Source organism: Dipodomys merriami, unplaced genomic scaffold (assembly GCF_024711535.1).
Source record: "Dipodomys merriami isolate MVZ:Mamm:240054 unplaced genomic scaffold, mDipMer1.0.p SCAF_45, whole genome shotgun sequence".
NCBI classification, from domain to species: Eukaryota; Metazoa; Chordata; class Mammalia; order Rodentia; family Heteromyidae; genus Dipodomys; species Dipodomys merriami.
Window position 1 is genome coordinate 8,550,466 of NW_027206013.1, and position 21,812 is coordinate 8,572,277.

General features: G+C 51.8%; 1 protein-coding gene across 3 annotated transcripts in view; it reads left to right on the forward strand.

The window, feature by feature from the left end:
• Positions 1–21,812, forward strand: part of Ttc28 (tetratricopeptide repeat domain 28) — a 483,958-nt gene that overhangs the window by 441,869 nt on the left and 20,277 nt on the right. For all 3 annotated transcript variants that reach the window (XM_069994613.1, XM_069994614.1, XM_069994615.1), the window contains one exon: positions 19,128–19,268. In XM_069994613.1, coding sequence (XP_069850714.1) covers positions 19,128–19,268 — 141 coding nt within the window. The remainder of the gene's footprint in view (positions 1–19,127; positions 19,269–21,812) is intronic.

Below are 21,812 nucleotides of genomic sequence, written 5' to 3' on the forward strand. Positions count from 1 at the left end.
ACCTGTGAGGTTCAGCACTGTGGCCCGGCTTCTGGCACAGGGCTGCTGTCTGCATGCCATGTCCCAGCCCACGTGGGGTGCATCCAACACTGAATCCATGCACGTGCAGCTCTCCTATGCATTTCCTCATTTGCAATTTACATCTCATTTTAGGCTCTGGGTGAGCAGTGCTTGCACTGTGCTTGTTCCCTCCCAGCTCTTTCTCATTACTTGCTACCCAGTTCTCCCTGGAGTCACCACTAGGACGAGTTCTAGAGACATTTCCAGAGATGTTCTCTTCTTTATTCTTTTGAGATAGGGTCTCACTATGTAGTATAGGCTCACTATGTAGTATAGGCTTGGCTGGAACTTGCACTCCTCTGCCTTAGCCTCCCATGTGCCAGGATTATAGGTGTGCACTACATGTCTCATTTTCCCTCTACATGTCTATCCCCTTGCTTCTTGAGTGGTGGTAGTGTTTAAGAGTGAATATGGTGAAAGTCTTACAAAGAAAACTTTTACCAAAAGAAGCACCTGAGGCCTTCCATGTGCTGGCTATTGTGCTGAGGGCTTACCGCCACCACGACAGTGACGTGAGCATTTTACAGTTGAGGAAACCAAGGCACTGAAAGAGAAAGCAAATCCTCATGACTGTACAACTGGAAAGTGTCAGAACTGGAACTCAAGTTCGCATCTGTGACTGTTTCTACCAAGCAGAGCTGCTGCTCCAGGCATAATAGATGTGTTATATATTTAAAGATCTACCAAATACATATGGCCCTTAATTATGACCAGTCATTAATGGATTCTAAAGACTCAGGCTGGACTGTTTAACATACTAGAGAACATTAGTTTTTTAAATGAAAGTGTAGTTCCTGCTTCCAGGAGGCTGGATGGGATAGAAGGCCTAGAAGGAACACAGCATGCATCAGGAGATGAGTCACATGGTCTGAAAGTCATGCTCAGAAATGGGCCCAGGGAGGCATGAGGCTGGAGAGGCCTGGAGGTGTCATCCAGGTCTGAAGTCATGCTTGGGTTGGCACATCAGCGATACCACCACACTCCCAAGACCCCAAACCCACAGACAGGGATTCTAGGACATTCCTTCCATTCCTCCTCCTACTCTAAGTTTAAAGTGGCCACCAACTATCGCACTCCTCCACAGGAACACGAACAGGCATGCACCATTGCTCCCATGGCCCATCTCCACCCTCACCAACATGTGTGTCCTACCTCCTATCCCATGAAGCTGGCCTAAGCAGAACATGAACTCAGAGTCCTGGGGCTGGGTGGCTGCACACCAGGGCCTCGTTTCCTGTGAGTCCTGAGGAAGCCCCTCCTCAGCACTCACACCCCTCCCCATAGCCAAGCAGCCCTCCCCCATCTGCTCACACACCAGGGCCACATGCCAGCATGTTGGCTTTTGCTTGGGACCAAACCTTCCAGAGGCCTTCCCACCACATAGACCCACAACCAGGGACAGGGAGCTTGTTTCATGGGGGCAAGGGAGGGAGGAAGGGACTCACCCTGAGCTGTCACCATGGCAGATACACAGCACCAGAAAAGATGGCAGTGAGTTAAGCACCTTTTAGCATAATTACCCCCATAATAATAACTGAACACAAGGAGACAGAGAGAATGGACAAGCAGATGTTCTGGAGGGTCTGAAACCAGGAGGAAGACTGACTGAGAGACCTCTGCTGCTACCATGTCTATGGCTTGAGGTCAGAACATGGTTAATGGCCACTTGGGTCATTTGAAATTCCTGTAGGAAACCTTAGCCTTTCTGGTCTGAGGAACCAGGAAGAGTTCAAGGAAGCCAAAACTGCAGGAGAATGGGGTAGGGGGAGTGGCACACGCACCCTGAGGTAGAAGACCCAAATTTTATATATACAACTAAGCCCAAATCTCTACTGATCCCATCATCAAACAGATCCAGACAGCTTTTAACAACTACATTGAGATATGAGTTGCCACCCAAAAAAAAAAGCACAAAAATTAAATGCTTAAAAAAGAGAAATAGAATCTCCCATTTGAGTCCAATCAAGCTAACTGCCAAAACCAAAATTAGTATGTTTTAAAGGAATATAACAGAATCCACAGAATGGTTTGACACACAAAAAATCAGGAAAAAGTGACTCATTTTTTTAAGGGAAAAGCAGTTAACTGAGAGGCCTACAAGATGACTCAGATGTTGAAGACAGCAGACACAGAGTTCTGAAGTCGCTTACAACAAACACAATATAAGACACTTCCTCAGAGGAGTAGAAACTTCTAAAATAACTCAGTGGAAATTCTGAAACTGAAAATATCTGAAATTAAAACTTCCCAGGATGGGCCTGTCAACATACAGAAGAAGAAGGGAGAAAAAAGACAGGAATGAATAGACTTGAAGACAGATGCATGGAAAGCATCAAAACTTTAGAACAGAGAGAAAGCAGATTCAGGCTTCACAGATCAACAGGACAGAGATCTACCATGCATGTAAATAGATTCTAAGAATAAAAGGAGAGAGAGAGAGAAAAAAAATGAGGTCAGTAATACCCTAAATAACCCCAAATTTGGTAAAAGGAATAAGCTCAGAGAACCCCAAGAAAACGAAGAAAAAAACAATATGCTCTTGGCACATCATAGGCAAACATTTATAAACAAGACAAAGAGTCCTGAAAACAGCTGAGACCTGAGTGCGGCCCAGAAGAGAGCAGTGGCCATGATGGACTTGTCACCAGCCTGGACACAGGGCAGGGCCTGGGGGGTTGGGGGGGTGGAGGGTGTCATTCAGATGTTAACTTCTGTACTCAGCAAGAGAGTCTTTCAAGAACCAATGCAAAAGCAAGATGCTTTAGATAAAAGGAAGCCGAGGGGTTTGATCATCAGAAAACCCACTCTGCCAGAAACACAGCAAGTTCTTCACATTGACAGAAAATGCTCAGTAGAAACTTGGATCTTCAGGAAGGAATCAAGAATGTCAGAAATGGAAGATAAAAGGGTAAACAAAAAAGGCTGGTGTCTTCCTTATTCTTTGAAAGCGTATAAGATGACATAAGATAAACAAGTGAGCCTCTTCTATGGAGTTCATGTTGAAAATATAGTGAGGCCAGCTTGAGCAGGGGGAAGACAGACAGGCAGAGAGGAGAGAGAGAGACAGAGGCAGAGACAGAGAGAGAACGAAAACAAGGTGTGGCTCTAGGGCTACACAAAGTCCATTCTGAAGACTTGGGGGATGAGGAAGAGAGAAGAGACAACTTTTTGTTGTTGTTGGTGGTGGTGGTGGTGGTTGCCGTCACCGTGGTGCTTGAACTCTGGGCCTGGGCATTGTCACTGAGCTCGTCAGCTCAAGGCAAGCACTCTACCACTTGAGCCACATTGCCACTTCCAGTTTTCTGGTGGCTTATTGGAGATAAGAGTCTCAGGGACTTTTCCTGTCCAGGCTGGCTTTGCACCGCGATCCTCAGATCTCAGCCTCCTGAGTAGCTAGGATTACAGGCATGAGCCACTGGCGCCCGGCTACTCTAGACAACTTTATACCAGTGCACCCACAGCTAAGGCACGCTAAAATTGCCTGAAAATTCAGTCTACCAAATCCAATACTTGATTCAACAAACTATGAATGCCTTGTATCTATTGTAGAAATTAGATTCCTCATCAAAACCTATTAACAACTATAAACTCCCTTCAAGCCTGGGTGCTTTCACTAATGAATTCTGTCAAATATTTAAGAAAACCCACAATTTTATACAAACTCAAGAAATAGAAGAAAAGGGAAAGACTTTCCACACACTTGTATTATGAGATGTAAATCACCAAACCCAGCACAAAGATTAAGGAAGCAAAGAGAAATTACAAACCAAATCTGCTGTGAACACAGGTGCCAAGATATTTAGCAAATTATTAGTACATCACATACAACACAAACAATAAGTTTATGCTAGGACTATAAGGCTATTTTGTTTTGGTCTTGAGATAGAATCTCATTATGTAGCTCAGACTGGCTTTGAACCTATAATCTGCCTGCTGAGTGCTGGGATTCTACCCGCCAGTGGGTATACACCACACACAGGCACCCATCCATTCAACTGGAATGAAGGGGTGTGAAGGCATCACCTTGTCCCCACTTGGTGACTTTACATATGATGCATGTCATTCAGAATCCCCCACTGGCATGCTGACTGTAGAACCAATGTGGAAATGGGAAAGAACCAGGTACAGGCTCACAGATGGAGGCCTAAAAACTGGCTTCTGCATTGCAAACCAACATTGATTGGTGTGCAGCGGAACCCATGTGTTCTCACAGTGTTTGTGGTGACTTCCATGCTGCATTTACAAGGCTTGGTGGTTATGATGGACTCAGTATGGCCTGAGAGCCTCATAGAAAGGATTACTGACCTTGACCCAGCATAGCCAGAGGAGATCAGATCAGGATTTAGTCATTGCTGAAGAGGGCCTCCAAATAACACTGAGGAGAGTCAGAGAAACAAGGAGTGGGGAATGTGAGGGTTTTAGGGTTTAACTGTCAGTATAAGAGTTTTTCGGAATGTCTTTGTAGTTGTAGCAGACTGCTCTATTTGGGATTTATGATGTCCTTCTTGCCAGAGTGGCTCACTCCTGTAATCGTGCTACTCAGGAGGCTGAGATCTGAGGATCACAGTTGGAAGCCAGCCCAAGCAGGAAAGTCTGTGAGGCTCTTACCTCCAACTAACAGCAAAACCAGAAGTAGAGCTGCGCCCCAAGTGGTAAGGTACTAGCCAGACCCTGAGTTTAAGCCGCAGGACCAGCATAAAAAGAGGAAGGTTGGGTGCCAGTGTCTCACGCCTGTAATCCTAGCTACTCAGGAGGCTGAGATCTGAGGATTGCAGTTCAAAGCCAGCCCAGGCAGGAAAGTCCCTGAGACTCCTATCTCCAACTAACCACCAGGAAACAGGAAGTGACTGGCTCAAGTGTTAGAGCACTCGCCTTGAACTCAAGAGTGTGGGGACAGCACCCAGGCCCAGAGTTCAAGCTCCATGACAAACAAACAAAAATAAAGGAAGGAAGAGGAAGGAGGGAGGGAAAGAGAAAGAGCAGCTGGAGCACTTAATCACCTGGTCTTCCGTCTCACTACAAACACAGCAGTCAAGTCAATAGGGCCCATCAGGGCACTTGTGAGGTGGAGGCAGGAGAACCTTGAGTTCAAGACCAACCTGGGTGAGATACTGAAAACAAAGAGCAGTGAGTTCATAAGGACTAACATCAGATTAGTGGAAGAGAGCAGAAATCCTAGAAACAGGTAGTCATTTCAGCAAGTGCTGCAGGAACAGCTGAGTGTCTCCATGGGAAAGCCACCCTTAACCCTTAGCTGAGCTTGTAGCACTCTCACACACATTGCAGTGAGGATCATAGGCTAAAAGTATAAAACCTGCAGAAGAAAACATCAGAGAGTATCTTCCTGACTTAGGAGTAGAGAAGTCAGGGAAAACAATAGCCATAGAAGACAACTGCGCATTACTAGACATTTCATGATTTAAAAGGCTAATCCAAGTATATAATGAAGAACATGAACAGACAAGTATAAATCATACGTGAAAGAAAAGACTACAGCCAGAATTAAAGAACCCCTACAACTGTATAAGATAGTCTAAATTGAAAATGTCAAAGTTGTGTGTGGTGATGCATTCCTGTAATCAGAGCCACTTGGGAGGCAGAAATGGAGAGGATCTTGATTCAACTCCAGGCCAGGAGAAACGTTCATGAGACTTGCATCTCAACTAACAAGCTAGGTGTGGTGGTATGTCTGTAATCCCATCTCGACAGGGCACACAGTTAGAAGGATCACAGTCAGCAAAAACACAAAACCTTATTTGAAAAATGACTAAATAAGACCGTGTGCCTGGTGCAAGTGGTAGAACTCCTGCCCAGCAAGTACAAAGCCTTGAGCTCAAACATGGCCAAAGACTACAGGAAAATAAAATGTGGGAGGGTTTGAATAGAAACTTACTTTAAGAAGCTATGTGATGGCAATGAACACACAGGAAGTATTTCCTATCACTGGTCATTTAGGAAGTGAATTTCACCAGGTACCAGTGGCTCGTGCCTATAATCCTAACTACTCAGCTAAGATCTGAGGATGGACGTTTGAAACCAGCCCAGGCAGAAAAGTCCCCATGAGACTCATATCTCCAATAAACCACTCAAAAACCAGAAGTGGCACTGTGGCTCAAGGGGTAGAGTGCTAGCCTTGAGCACAAAGAGGCTCAGGGAGTGCACCCAGGCCCTGAGTTCAAGCCCCACCACTGACCAAAAAAAAAAAAAAAAAGGAAGTGGATTTCACTGTACGAAGAAACCTACAGAAGGAAAAGGTTGAAAGGGATGGCACGGTCCTAACTGGAAGTCATGGAGGGCCAGAAAGCTCTCATGCCCCTGCAGAGACGACAAATGCAAAATGCTCACCCTGGAACACCTTCCATACTTCTTATGAAGCTCAATATGGACCTCCCCCAGTGGGCCAGCAGCATCGCACAAGGCATTTATGCACAAGAAATCAAGTCCATGTTAACAAAAAGGAATTCTAGATGATGAGCAGCGTTGTTCCCACACCTCCCCCAAGTGAGCGCAGCCCGGGGTCTGGACAGGAGCAGGCACACACTGGGCTGGGGCTTCGTGAAAAGTCCTAAGCTGCACATTGAAATGGCAGCTTGATGGCGGTGGTGGAGGAGAGTCAGCACAGATGAGACGAGCAGCTCCACTGATAGATGCCTGCCAGAAACAGAACACTGGCTGCAGGGGTGGTGGGGAGACAGCATTGCTGGGAAGGATCCTAAAGGAACTTCCTGGGGATGGAAGCTGTATTTCCTTTCTTTATAGGCTTTCTGAGCAGGAGAGGGAGCGGGGGAGAATGTGTATGTATACAATGTGTATATGTGTGTGTATGTACATGTTGTGTCTTGGTCAGAACTCTAGCTGGAGGTATGGCTCAAGTAGTACAGTGCCCGCTTAGCAAGTTCAAGGTTCTGAGTTCAAATCACAGAACTCCCCCTCCCACCCCAGCACAAAAAGAGCCAGCCTCAACATATAAAAAGTTCAACTATTCGATTTATTTAATTTCTTACATATAAAGTATAGATTAAAACCTGTAAGTGAACATTGTGTTCTAGCTAGTAATATGATGTCTGAAGTATGTAGGGGGGCTTTGGTTGTAATTTACTTTCTGGGGATAATTGGCTTTGAAGTGCATCCAAATACAAAATGAATAGATGAATGGAAAGGGGCATATATGCGGGGAAGCAATTTTATTGAAAAGTTAGTGGTAGTTAATGCTAGAACCAAGACAGTAGGCTACGGGTAGCCACACAAAATTCTGTAAGCCTTTTAGTATGCTTTATTTTTTTTCATAAAATTTTGGAGCAATGTGCAAAGCAGCATGGACAAATAGATCCTCAAAATATAGGGTAAAGCTGAAAAATGAGAGGCAGTGAAGTACCTAAAATGATATCACATGTGGGATTAAAATCACTGTATGCAAATCTGGGGAAGAATGACAGCAGGCCCATAGTTCAGGGGAGTCGCTGCCAGTGTGCAGAGGATCTAGGGTGACAGAACGGGTGACAGATGGGTAGTTGCTAGACAGGCCTGGACCAATAGAGGGAGGAGGAGGGGGAGGGACAGGTGACCCATGGAAAACATAAGAGTCACATCGTGGTCCAGGTTATACTACCCACACCTTATTCCCCAGTTTCTTACGTGCTAGGCCATGCCTGGCTATAGGACCAGCATTCAGAAACTCACTGGACTCTAAGTGTAGATGTGCTTTCAGTTCCTCTGTTAATCTGTGGCCAGCACTTGGGGGCCTAAGAGATGATGACTTCAATAATCAAACCCCGGTCTGGTGAATGTTACATAGAACTGGGTATTCAGAGCCCACTGGGATTAGCCTGTGTGGACAGAGCGCACCATGAGCAGAGCTCCTCATGGGGAGGTGGGCAGAACTTTCCAAGGGTGTGGAGTGACACATCCTGGGGACTGGGGGCGTCAGCACATGTGCGGGGCACCCCTCCTCAAGAGAGGAGACAAAGGTACCCTGCCTGCCCTTCGCTGGACCCCTGCCTTGTCCCTGATCTGGTCCTGACCCCTTAGCCTTTTATCTAGGTCAGAGACACGGCTCAAACACTGACTTTGAAGTGAAATCCAAATGGCACATTACAAGTCCTACATTTCAGCCCCGGAAATGTGGGGTTTGTGTTTGCACGTGGTGCACATGGCTGCCAGCTGAGATGGCCCCAAACCCAGGGGGGACCTCTGGCATGGCCTCAGCCTGATATTAGCATGTCTTCAAGTCAATCTGAGCTACTCATTAGGAGGCCTCAGTTCAGCAAGCAATCCGCTGCAGGGACCACGCAGGATCCCGCAGCCCTCCTCCCTGCACTCCACTCCCCCACCTCTCCCCCCACCGTTTCCTGATCCTGAAAGGAAGCTGCAAGAAGCTGGCCTCCTGGCTTCTTTGCTGGGCAGGCTCTTTCTTCCCCCTTGGCTGCTGTGTTGCCTTCCTTTGGCTAACACACATCAGATTGCATTTGTATTCGAATGAACAGTTCCTGCTTACGTTCTACAAAACCCAAAAGTCCCACAGCAGGCAATACCCTTTGCCCCAGAGTGCACCAATGCATGCTTCCTCCAGGTTAAAAAGGCTTTTCAGAACCCTTCTTTCTTTCCCATGAATTGTTGGCTTGCCTTCTCTTTAATGATTAAAGAGGAAAAGAGGAAGCTGGGCACGGTGGTACATACCTGTAATCAAAGCATTTACACTACTAAAGCTGGAGGAGTCCAAGAGTGAGGAGGGTGAGAAGGAGGAAGGGAGAGAAGAAGGGAAAGGGAAAGAAAGGGAGGGATTGAGGGAGAGAAGAAAAGAAGGAAGGAAGACTCTACTATCCATCATTTCCGGGCCCCTGAGTATGTACAGTCAAGGAAGGACAGATGGTCAGCCAAGCACTTCCGGGCTAAACGGGGGGGGGGGGGGGAGGGCATAGTCTCCTTAATGGGTAGCAGCATTCCTTCATTTAACATTGCTTCCCGATCCATGGAACAAAATAAGTTCAGGGGCTGGGAAGGTGGCTCAGTGGTAGAGCGCTTGCCTTGCATGCATGAGGCCCTGGGTTCGATTCCTCAGCACCACCTAAGCAAAAAAAAAAAAAAAAAAAAAGCCGGAAGTGGCACTGTGGCTCAGTGGTAGAGCGCTAGCCTTGAGCTGAAGAGCTGAGGGACAGCACCCAGGCCCAGAGTTCAGGCCCCACGACCGGACCTCCCCCCCCCCCAAAAAAAAGTTCACAGAAATCTCAGCTGTGATTACCCTTGCTCTTGGAATTTTCCAGAGTTCCATCTCAAGCCCCAGCCATGTCCTCCTGCAGTTTGCTACTTCTCAAGACGCAGGTAGTAAATTCTGGTCCCACCATCTCTCACTCTGTCGTGTCTCAGTGGAAGCGTCTTTACTTACTGGGTATCTGAGTAGCCCCTACCTTATGGTGCTTCCTCTGGGATGGGAAAAATAGGGCTCTAGTAGAAAAATCTGGATCTCTACACAGACCCAGGGGGAGAGGACAGGCCGTCCTGAGCCTGTGCCTTACAGGTTCACTGAGGATGGGTTTTCAAGTCTGACAAAGCAGAAGCCATTTCATTCCTGGCGCTCCTTTATGCCGTCGTGCCAACGCATGGGCTGAGCTGTGCAGACAGCGGCTGCAGCACCAGCAGCTTTCACTCCTGCGCCTGCCCTGTTGTAAAGCAGAAACAAATATTTAGCTGGCTGTGGAGAGCATCCACACAAGTGCTGCCCCAGGGACCTGCTTCACACCGTGCTGGGCTGGTCCTTTCCCGTCACACAGGCCATATAATATATTTACGTCTCGTGTAACCATAGAAACCTGTTGTGTCGGGGAAGACTTTATGATTTTGCTCTTCTCCAGCAAGAGATGAATAAAGCCACGGGGCAGCCTGCCACCTCTGGTTTAGTTACTTTGTAATCGTTTAGCAATTAAGCTGCAGAACATATTTACTACGGTTTCACATCTGTAGACATTTTATAAAGTACTGAATAGACATGAGGAAATGAAAACACTTGAGAAGTGATTTTAGAAGCCTCTTGGCCAAATCAATTTATTTTGCATCAGCTACATGATTCGTACTTCATTAATTATTCTTGAGAAGAGCTGGTCACTTTTCTCCCCTGGGAAAAGTGTTTTTCCTTTAGGGAGTCCTTAGCATAGGAATGTATGAATTTTGTTATGATGCCTATACAATAGAAAAATTCTATCAGGTAGCTGAGTTGGGCTGGCCAGAATGTCCAGCTGTGGCCTAGACTCTGCCACCTCCTGGCTAGGCTGTCTAGGGCCAGTGGCTGAATGTCACACAGCTTTGGGGCTTTTATAAAAGACATGGGCAGAGCAGAGGCATCTGCCTGGGTGGCTCTAGACAAGGTCACCATGGGGCACTGAGGTATCTCTTTGGTTCTCAGGTCTTCTGATCTCAAAAGGAAAGCACACAGGTACATCCTGATGCCTAAAAAGGCTTGTTTTGCTTAGCATATATATGGTACTTTATACTTATCAAAGGCTCCACAAATATTTATTAATTACAAAACCCCCAAGGGAGCTGAGGAATACAAATTCCATCTCTTTTCCAATTAATTCTGCACCTTTCCATTTGGCAAATACATGTGTTTCAGGGCTTTTAATAGAGCAAGGAACCCCCTTGGCTCTTTTGTCTGTGCCTTGGATTGTTTAAAGGAATTAATCCACTATGTCGGGAACGCAGCCCATCCGCTGCAAGATGACTCGGGCGCCCCCTGCTGACTGGATGCAAAACCAGGCATACCCACCAAGCCAAGAGCTGTGCCAAAAAGCCGTGCCCTCTCCCAGCCCCTCATCTGTGTGGTACACCAGGCCTGGTGGCCTGTGGGTGGTAGGGTATAATCATGGCTGTGAAGGCATGGCGCTTACTCTTATTGTTATTATTTTCTTTATTATTGTTATTTAAATGGAGGTGTTAGAATGCAGGGGACGTTTCCCACCAGCTAATAACCATTTAAGTTGCATTTGGGGGCTTTCTCAACTTGACAACAGCTTTTCAGGATCTCAGGCTGTTAAGCCCCCTACCGGGTTAATGTGGCAGAAAAAGACAAGAACGACACCAGCCAGCAGCTTTTTGTGCAGTGCTGATCTCAAGCATCTGGAAGAGAGGAGGAAGGGGAAACATCCTTCCAGAAAGCCCCATCAGGGTGAGAAGGAAATGCCCTGTGCTGCAAGAGCAGGTTCTCCAGAGCGGTGATGAACTTCGGAGTACCGGAGGAAAACCCCACAGCACTTTGACTTCTTCAGAAACCAGTGCCTTTCGGCCCGCTTCAGGGGGCTCAGGCCCTACAGCAAGCAGGGCCTGTTCCACCCCAAGTCCCATTGCAACAACAGACACAGCCATCCCGGAAACAGGTCCCTTCCGGAAGCGTGGGTGGGATCCCCTTCTCCCCATGATGGTTTTAGAGAAGACTAGGAAATGGGGAGTGATTTTAGAAGTCACCCCCGGCATTTAGGGATGGCAGCCTCGATGCAAAAGATCTCCATCTGCCCAGGCTTGGCCCAGCCACGGGCACACACACTCTGACTCTCTCTGTTAAGCCCTCTCATTATCCAGGCCAAATACACTTGTTCTCATAGCTCTTGGTGACATTATTTGTATAGAAAATTTAAATGTGTGCAATTTGCCTAGATTTCAAGAATTATAAATAAAGCCACCGTGCACCTCCTCCAGCTTCCCTCATTAACGGGATCACGGTGTATTGGAATATGCGTTTGCATTATGACAGATTGAGGTTTGTTGTGTGAGAGCGGCTCCGAGGGAGGCATTCTCCCAGCTTTCCATGGAGATCTAGCCATGGGACTCCCATTAGAGGCAGCCACGGTGTGAGCTTTGCTATAATATTCTCATTATCCTAAGCCCTCGTCTCTTTTTCATTTGCTAACGGGGTCATTCAGCTTTCTAATATAACTTGCATCTGTGCGGTGGTAGAGAGAGGATTTAAACAGACGGAGTCCAGCAGGCCTCTCCTGAACTGCTGGAAAGAACAGGGCCCATCCTCCACCCCACTGCCTCCAAGGGGAATGGCCCCTCAACACTATACACCACGCACACCACCTCTGTGCCTCCCGGAGGTCCTCCCGGCCCTTGTGGGAAGAGATCTTCAAAGACCAGCTGTGATGGTACCACCTTGCACAGAGACACAGCACGCAGGCACACGGGAGCTGGCGCCGCTGCCTTGGTGGGTGAGCTTTGAGCTTCCGAGCCCTGGTTACCTTAGAAAAGGTGAGTCTGGGCCGGTGGCTGCATCCTCGGAGGATGGAGGATGCCCGGGAAGATGCCAGCCTAGGTTCCAGCCAGGGCTGCTGCTCACTTTGGTTGGGGCCTCAGGCAAGTGCCTGACATCTTATCAAAGAGCCAAGCATCTCTTTAGAATGTCTTTAACAGAGAGGATGAGCTCTTGGCTTTGATTACAAGGGTTGGTGATGATTCTGGAGGAGGCCCTGGCACTGTCTAGTTGACCTCAGCTGTTACTGATAATGTGTTGGACCCCATGCCCTCTGGGTTTGGAATCAGGGCCTACGAATCCGAGTGGGTGTTGGTCTCAGAGCTCCCGACCTGCGCGGTGCCGACTCACCCTCTCTCTCACCCATGCCGCCTCACCTGTGCCTCTCCCACTGCTCCACCCCCATCGCCCTCACTGTGTGCACAGCGCACACTGCCCCTTCTGAAGCACAGCCACCAGGAGCCCTGACCTGTCCCCAGCTCAGGTGCAGAAAGGGAAGGCAATCCCTCCATGCCCAAACCAACTTCCTACAAACTAATAATCCCTCTGCGCGGGAAGAAAGGTCAGGGGGGAAATGAAAGCATTTTACAATCACTACAAAACCATTTCCTGGAAACTCGTGTGTGTGTGTGTGTGTGTGTGTGTGTGTGTGTGTGTGTGTGTGTGTGTGAGTGTGTGTGTGCGCGCGTGTGTGTGTGTCCCCCAAAAAACTGATTTTTTTTTTCCCCTGAAGAGGCCAGACAGTGACCTGAGTGGCAGGAGTTCCACAGCTGTATTGATCACACAGTACTGGGGCCACACTGATCCCTCCTAGCCTGACTGGGGGTGGGGAAGGAGACTCCCGCTGTGGGGCTCAGGCTCCCTCACAGCTCCATCGTGCCTATTTCAGAAGCTCTTGACTCTCTGGCCCCTCTCTGCCCTGTCTAGGAAGGACCCCAAACCTCAGGATTCAGAGCCCTTTCAGGGGTGTGTCTATATGTGGGAGAGGAGGCGGGGCCTCACTTCCACCAGGGTACTGTGCTGCCTCCTGGGAGAGAGATCCCACATCTGTTCTGTCTCCTGAGTGCACGCGCGCGCACACACACACACACACACACACACACACACACACACACACACACACACACACACACACACACACACACACACACACACACACACACACACCCTTATCCATCGGGTGTGAACTCACCAGGTGACAGCAAAGCTACTTGTGGGAAGAGAGAAGGTGTCTGCTCTTGTGCTTTGAGTCAATTTGACAATTTGCCCAGAGAACTAACTTACAGGAAAGTAAGAAGATGAAATGTCTGTGCTAGTTTTTCAGCCTGTGGCATTTTCACTTCGTTTTTGAGGGAGTTGCTCCCGCCCAGCCCTGGTGCAGCTGATTGCGATAGTACAGCAGCAGCTGATTGCGGATAGTACAGCAGCTGGCTTCCCTTGCGCCCGCAGCTGCCCTCTGCCCCAGGCCTCCACGTGTGGCCCCGCCCTGTGCCCTGCCCTTTGCGGCTGGGGTGACTTTCTTCACCGGATGATGGCGCCTGGAGGACCAGGGGTGTCCAGCTCTCAGGCTGCACCCAGGTGGAGCCCCAGAACTCGGAGGGGCGGATGAGGCCACTGAACGCCTGCCAGGTGCTGACATCCACACTTATGCTCCAGTCACAGTGCTCCCCGTCCCAGAACCATCCTGCTTCACCCATAAGAAAGAGGGCTTGGCCCTGAGGTAGCGTCCAGGAAGAATGGTTCTCTACGTGTCCCAGACTCTGGGGCTTTGCACCTGTGACCCATGTTCACGTGTCCATGCTGGGCTTTGACAGCGAGTGCACTGTCGGGGGAGAACTCTGTTGCCAGCACTTTCCCAGCAACAATTTCACAATTAAAGACACGAAGTAAGGAAGCCTCGGATGCATTAGTCTTCCTGCATTTCGCAGGCAGGCTGAGGAGTAGCTAGGGGAGAAAACCTTCCCTTTTATCTGATCACTGTTTACTGAAAACAGAACACTGAGAAAACCCTGTGATGCTCCTTCCAACCCTTACAGATGAGCTGATTCCTGGCTGCGAGCTCCACTGGGCACTTACCAAACACTTCCAAGCGGAAACTACCATTGTTCTGGATCCCAAAGGCCAGGCTTCTCTCTCACTGCTTTTTTTCCCCCAAATCAAATGATTTTCTTCAGCATTTTGGAAGAGCATTTCTCTTCTTTGGCCAGCTGAGCAATCAAAGAGCACAGCAGAATGTATTGATCATTGCTACGCATGCACACGTGTCGCTTCCTGGCTGGTAAATGTAATCATTTACCTTCAGACAACAGAAGGTTTGCTCTAGAAATCACAACTGGGAGATAATAGTATGGATTACAGTCTTGAGAGGATACAGAGAAAAGCAATTTCTGGAGTGACACACTGGAGCAAGGAATTAAACCTAGTTTACTCCAAACACCAGCGATTCAAGAGAGACGGCTGACGTCTGCAGTGCAGCGAGGGCACCAGGGCAGTGTGGAGTGGGTGCCGGGGGCCACTGCCAGCGGGGCTGGCCAAGCTGAAACGTGTTCCCACGGGCCAACCTAATGCCTTTCTCTGTGAGCTTGCAACTCTTTGCCCACTAGCTCTGCTACATGGCTAAATGGCTGAATGGAGCCGGGTCATAGGCTCAGCATGGCAAGGCCACACATCTCTGAAGACATTCTCAGTGCCCTTTCCATTCTCTCAAACACCTGCTTAAACCGAAGAGAGGGAAGGAAGTCTGTGAGCTTCAACTCTACCAGCGTGGACAGAGGCCTGCTGTGGACACTGGAAGCTGGGCTCCAAATGCTCCACGTGCTAAGCCCCAGGGACAGCGCCGGAAAGCTGTGCCCCTCCCCTGGCGCCGTGGCTTCTTCAGATCCCGCCTGGGAAGCTACACTTGGCTCTGCCTGAATCCCAGTGCCCCGTCGGCAACGAGGGGAAAGAGGACTGCTAGTTATAAACATGCTGCTTGCAGGGCTGGGAAAGTGGCTCAGTGGTAGAGTGCTAGCCTTGCATGCCTGAGGCCCTGGGTTCAAGTCCTCAGCACCACATAAGCAAAAAGAAAAAAAGCTGGAAGTGGCACTGTGGCTCAAGTGGTAGAGCTCTAGCCTTGAGCTGAAGAGTTCAGGCCCCACAACTGGACCAAAAAAAAAAAAAAACCCAAAAAACAAATAAACATGCTGCTTGCAGCCTGCGACCCTGGTGGTCCGCAGCCATTTCTAGAAGTCAAAGTTTTGCACATCTGCTGCACCATTCCTTCTCGCTCTCAGGCCACAGCCTTTCCCCCCACTAGTCCTGTCCCAATGGAGCCAGCCCCAGTTCTAGGATGCTCCGCCAAAAGGGAAGCCCCAGACACTTTATTCTGTTCTCTTAATAGTTGCTGGACTGATAAGGTCTCCGCAATGACCAGTTCCCAAATCTCATGCCTGTAGTTCCTGATGCTCTTGCAAAGTGGCTTCTGGAGGAAATGGATTTAGACTGATAGGCCATGTGTGACCCAGGTAATTCCCCCAGGTGTCTTCTACCTCTGGGAGATTCTCTGCTGCTGGTGTAGAACCCACCCCTGGGGTGCCGGTGCACCGGCCTGGGGTGCCGGCATCGGAAGGATCTCACCTGGTCTTGAGGGGTGCTGTGGTGCGGCCGGGGCCACGGGGGGCCCTGGGGTCGCTTCCACGGAGCTTGTGGTGCAGAAGCTGTTTCCAGTTGCAGGTTGTCAGGCTGGTCTTTAGCAAGAGAAGCTTCCAGATGAGGGTGGGATGAAGAAAGAATGAGTTAGCAGTGGATACAGAGCCATAAATAACGGTGTGCCTGCGTGGAGCCCCAGCCCTGACTGTCAGGCGGATGACAGAGGGGAGAGCGTGGAGTCGAGAGATCAGGGGCTGTGCTCACAAATGAAAATCCTCTCCAGAACCTCCTGCCAGGGCCTGGCCCAAGAGTGGACAACAGACAGACGATGAGCTCCACACGCACCGCTCCACAGGGCTTCATTCATGGCTTCATGGCCCTGTTCGGGGGGGGGGGGGGGGCGCAGTGAGTAGCATCCTGGAGCCTGCTCCTGATGCCCAGTGATTTCTATTCCCCAGAGCCCTGGAGCAGATGTGGGCAGGGCAGGTGGGCACCGAGGAGGGGGCTGCCACCTCTTCACACAGCTTCCTTCTGACACTCCCCTGCTCAGGCCAGCCTGGTGGATTTTTTTGTTGTTGTTGGTCATGGGGCCTGAACTCTAGGCCCTGGTGCTGTCCCTCGGCTCTTCAGCTCAAGGCTAGAGCTCTACCACTTGAGCCACAGCACCACCTCCAGCTTTTTCTGCTTATGTGGTGCTGAGGAATCGAACCCAGGGCCTCATGCATGCAAGGCAAGCACTCTACCACTGAACCACCTTCCCAGCCCTCCTGGTAGACTTTGACCCGCCACCCTCCTCTTCTCATGGGCTAATGATTTAAATCTCAACCGCATATAATCCTGGGCATACAGAGTTGGGTGGGGTGAATACTGGTGGATGGGCAATGCCACCCTCAAGGGTCCAGGGGTAGAAAGCACCAAAGAAGGCAGTCCAGGCCACAACCCTCAGGCTAGAGAGCTGGAGGGAAATGGTGGTGGTCCAGCCCAGGGGAGGACAAAGATGCAGCATCCAGGGGCCAGAGCCTGATGGACAGACAGACAGATACACCAGAATGTAGATGGGACAGAGGGAAAAGAGAGGTGTGCCAGGTGTCAGATACACGGGATCACTGACTCCAGGTGGCCTCCTTCTATGCTTCTTATGGCCCCAGGGCTGGCATCTCCTCTTCCCAAGGCCTTTGGTACTCCCCAGCTACATCTGCGTGCCCAGCTCTTTCTGCCGAGCCCGGACGGCATGTCCACGGGTGCGCTTGTGTCTCCCTCCCTCCTCCTCCTCCCCACCACGACTCAGCAGCCTGTGTGGCGTGGACACTCCTGTGGGCGCTGGCATGCCCATCCAACACCTCTCAGCCAAAGGACTGAGAAGCTTTTTTTTCTTTTTTGGAGGTATTGGGGTTTGAGCCCAGCCTTGTGCTTGCTAGGCAAATATTCTACCCCTTGTTGCTGAGGATCTCAAAGGCAGAGGCTTCTGGACTTTAAACCATCGAGGCTTCGTTTGGGGTTTGGCAAATGCTTACTGGATAGTTAATTTGTTGTCTGAGACAGGATCTCGCTATGTACCTCCCTAGCCTTGAACTTGAGACGCTCCCTCCTCAACTTCCCAGTGCTGGGATCACAGGCTTGTACCTTCACAGCTGGCTTACAGTGAGCATTTCTGAAGTCTACTCTGCTGAAATGAGCAAGAGTCACCAGCGAGTAACTTTGTTTTCTTAGTCTCTCTCAGATGTGTAGTATCGGGATTTGTGTTCCTTTTTAAGCTCACAGTGTATCAGTATCCACACAGCCCTGCCATCCCAGCATGGCACTTAAAGGTGAAGAACCATTAACCGCACTAGGGATGGGACACAGGACTGGTAGCGAGAAGTAGTGAGAACGCCAAAGGGCTGTTTGTGGTCTAGGAAGCAGGTGTGATGTGTCAAGGGGCGGTGAGTTGAGCCAGGGCTCGTGAGGGGTCATGCCCAGGACGTCACCGGAGGTGCAGATGTGGCAAGGGAACCGGCGGCATTGGTGGCACTCCTGGACCGGCCGCACTGGCCGGACCGTAAATGGCGATGGCCTTATCAGTGACATGGCGCGTTACTCTGGAGGGTCAGGAACTAGGAAACCCACCCCATTAAGCTTGGGCTTCTGAGGGCTCAGGGTGCGGCTGACAGCTCCAGCAGAGCTGGAGATCATGGAAGCGATACAGCCCAGCCAGTCTGCTCCCTCCACAGAGCAGACTCCTAGCTCTAGGCAGGCAGCCGCGTTCACATGACAAATGTGTCCCTGGACAGAGGAGCTGTGCAGTGATACTTACCAGGGTCTCCGTGAAGAGTCCTCTGCTGGCTCCCAAGAGAGCTCCCAGCCTTGGCCGGCTCAGCTCGGGCCTGTGGGGGCATCCAGAGCCTTCCAGCACAGGGAGCCCTGGTGATTTGTTTCTTGTCCTCAGCTCCTCCCTCTCCCATTGCTGGCTGGGGGGGGGGGGGCGTTCAGGGTGAGGGGAATGGGGGGAGGTCACTGTGTGTGTCCACACAGGAGAGAGCTGGTCTAGGACCAGTGACTCTCATACCCAGTGCTCAGATCTAAGATGATAGGCTCTGCGCTCTGCACATTAGAAAGGTCATCTCACCCCAACCCTGCTGCGTGCCAGGGACTGGAGGGGGCTGCCCAGAGCCCGGGCAAAGGAGGGGCTGTGAGCCAGACTCTGCCTCTGGCACCCTGATGCCTTCCTGGTAGCTGTATACTTCTGACATGCTGCCAGGGGCTGTGTTACTGTGTGTCACAGAGAAAATACATATTTGCTCAGAAATGGACATGCGCTCATGCTCAGCTTGTGGAAAGGGCTGGAGGAGCAGACTTGGTCTAAAATGCCCATGCCACCAAATGGCAAAGCCACTTGTGGTCACATCTGTGTCCTGTTTTTGAGTGCCATCTGGGCTGTGTCCCCCAGGTCTGGGGTTGTCCGTGCCACCTTCCTCTCTGCCCAGGAATGGTCTGGGGTGGGAGGGGCACGTGGTGGGCCTGGGCATGCTCGCAGCTGAGCGGTGTCACAGGCTACAGACCTTCAGAGCAAGCGGAAGAAAGCTGTGTGGGAGGAGCCTCGGGCCTCCGAGGAGGGCAGGGCAGGCAGGGAGACCTGGCCCAGGAGGCGCAGTGCCTGGTTGGCTGGGCGAGTCCGGCGGTCCAGCGTTCTCTTTCTGAGTGGCGTCCCTGCCTCTTCCCGCAGGGCCTGTGCCAGCAGTGAGACGGAGAGCGAGGCCGGAGACATCATGGACCAGCAGTTCGAAGAGATGATCAACAAGCTCAACTCGGTGACCGACCCCACTGGCTTCCTGCGCATGGTGCGGCGCAACAACCTCTATAACAGGTGCGGGGCGAGCCCAGCATGGGGGGCCCAGGGAGGGAGGGAGGGAGGGGGGCCCAGGGAGGGAGGGAGGGAGGGGGGCCCAGGGAGGGAGGGGTCCCAGGGAGGGAGGGGGTCCAGCACAGGGCAGACGCCTGCCCGCTGCGAGGCTGTGACCTGAGGCAGGCAGCTGCGGAACAGTGTGACATTCCCGCAGCCCACACTCTCCTGGGCTTCTGGGCCTCCAGCTTGATGTGACACTGGGCTGGTTTGGCGGGACCCAGGGGACCTGCACAGTGAAGCCGCCCAGCCTCGGAGCTGAATTCCTAAAGCCTGGACAGAAGCAAAGCAGCCACACGTACACGTTCTTCACCCCACCACCACCACCCTGCCACACCACCAACGCTCACCCCACTAACGCCCGTCACCACCCTGCCACGCCACCAACCCTCACCCCACTAACGCCCGTTACCACCCTGCCACGCAACCAACCCTCACCCCACTAACGCCCGTTACCACCCTGCCACACCACCAACGCTCACCCCACTAACGCCCGTCACCACCCCTGCCATGCCACCACTATCCTACCATACTACCACCCCTGCCACACCACCATACCACCACCACCACCACCACCCTGCCACACCACCACCACCACCCTGCCACGCAACCAACCCTCACCCCACTAACACCCGTCCCCGTCACCACCACTGCCACGCTACTACCCCACCATGCCACCACCCCACACCCCAATACCACCCTACCACCCCCACACACTACCAACCCACCAATACCACCCTACCACCCCCACACACTACCAACCCACCAATACCACCCTACCACCCCCCACACACTACCAACCCACCAATACCACCACCCCCCACAGCACCATACCACCCCATCATAGTTCACAGGCTGCATCCAAAGGGCCTCTGGCCATTGGGCTGATGCGCAGATCTGCTCACCAGGACATCTGCCAGCATAAAGTCAGTGAGGAGTTTAAAGGCGGTATTGCTTCCAGGCCCATTGGCGGGCTGTCCTTGGAGCTTAGCCTCCCACCTTACTGTCAGAGATGACGCCGCCCCTGTGGCAGGGAGCCGTCTTGTCAGAAATCTGCTCCAAGAAACCGTGTTCTTGGTGCTCATCGTTGACTTGGCCGTGTCACCGGCAGCATCTGGTTTGCTGGTTGGAGTTGTGAGACTTCTCTCTGCCTGTGGTTCTGTGAAGACAGCACAGGCTCTGATGTGGCCTGGGGCCACCATGAACGAGAGAGTGGCGTGTGTGGTCCCAGATGCATCCTTCGGCTCAGCGGGGCGAGGCCGGGCCTGGCAGCCGAGGAGGGAGAGGCAGGCAGTGCGGGTGACAGAGCCCGGCCCGCGGAAATGCTGTGGCGATGTTCACACGACTCCGCTACAGGGGTCAGAAGTGCGTCTTGGTGCTTGAATGTGCTGTTTGCCAGCTGGCTCTTCCGCTGGAGCTCCCACCCCTCGGGAGCCCCTGCCCGAGCAAAGCCCGGCCCATGGTGGCACATTCAAAGCAGGAGCCACCTTCAGTCTGTCCCCGTGCCCCCATGAGGCACCCCGCAAGGCAGGTGGCCCAGTGGAGAGGGCCCAAGGCTGCCTGAGCCAGAAAGTGAGAGGGGGTTGGGCAGGAGGCTCACAGGCGGCCGCTACGGCAGGTGCCTGAGGAGGGGAGCCCCGAGCAGAGACGCAGCGGCCACAGCCCACCCTCGCCAGGAGGAGCAAGCAGCTCAACTCCCACCCACACACCAAGCAGGGCCTCCCTCCCCACCTGCCACCACGAGGCTCTGTGCTGCTGAGAAGACAGGCATCTCTCCAACAGAAGGACAAGCTGATGAAGACATTGCAGCGTGATAAACTTCTGTCACTTAGCACTAATGGAGCCTGCTGGAAAGGGAATTGGAAGACAGTGGGACAGCGCCACCTGCTGGGGCCCTGGGGTGGTGCGGCTGCCAGTCTTACCATGGTCACAGTGAGGCCAAGCACACAGCAGATGTCAAACCCGGCCCTGCCCCTAGCTCTGTGCAGGTCTCTTGCCTTCTCTGAGTCGCTGGGCCTCACTGGCCCTGGGAGGGCTGATCCATGGGGGGGATGAGCTCCCCTCATCTCAGAGGTCAAGGGCAGCCCTGGTACCACGCCCACCCGGTGCCATAGAAGCACGAGGGGGGCCCGGGTCACACCTCTGGCCTCTGAGCAGCCTCCCAGCTGAGACGCGAGCTCCGTGCTGCACTTCCCCAATGGTCTGTGTCCCTTCTGGGCAGGCGGTGGCAGCCCCCTGATGGCCCCACACCTAGTCGGCAGTGGGAGGACGCAGCAGAGGCATGGCCGGGGCTGCATATGGTAGCCCACCCCTCGCTTCACCAGCAAGGGGCCCCCTGCCCCTCACAGGCGATCAGTGGCACGAGGCCGCCCGATCAGGGCTGGGGCTGGCTGGCTGCCTTATGAACAGCCCACTTGTAGCTGCAGGCGCCCCTAGCAGGGTGGCTACAACGGTCACTGCAAGCATACCGCCAGCCTGCAGCCCCCGTGAGCACGAAGTGTGGCAGAG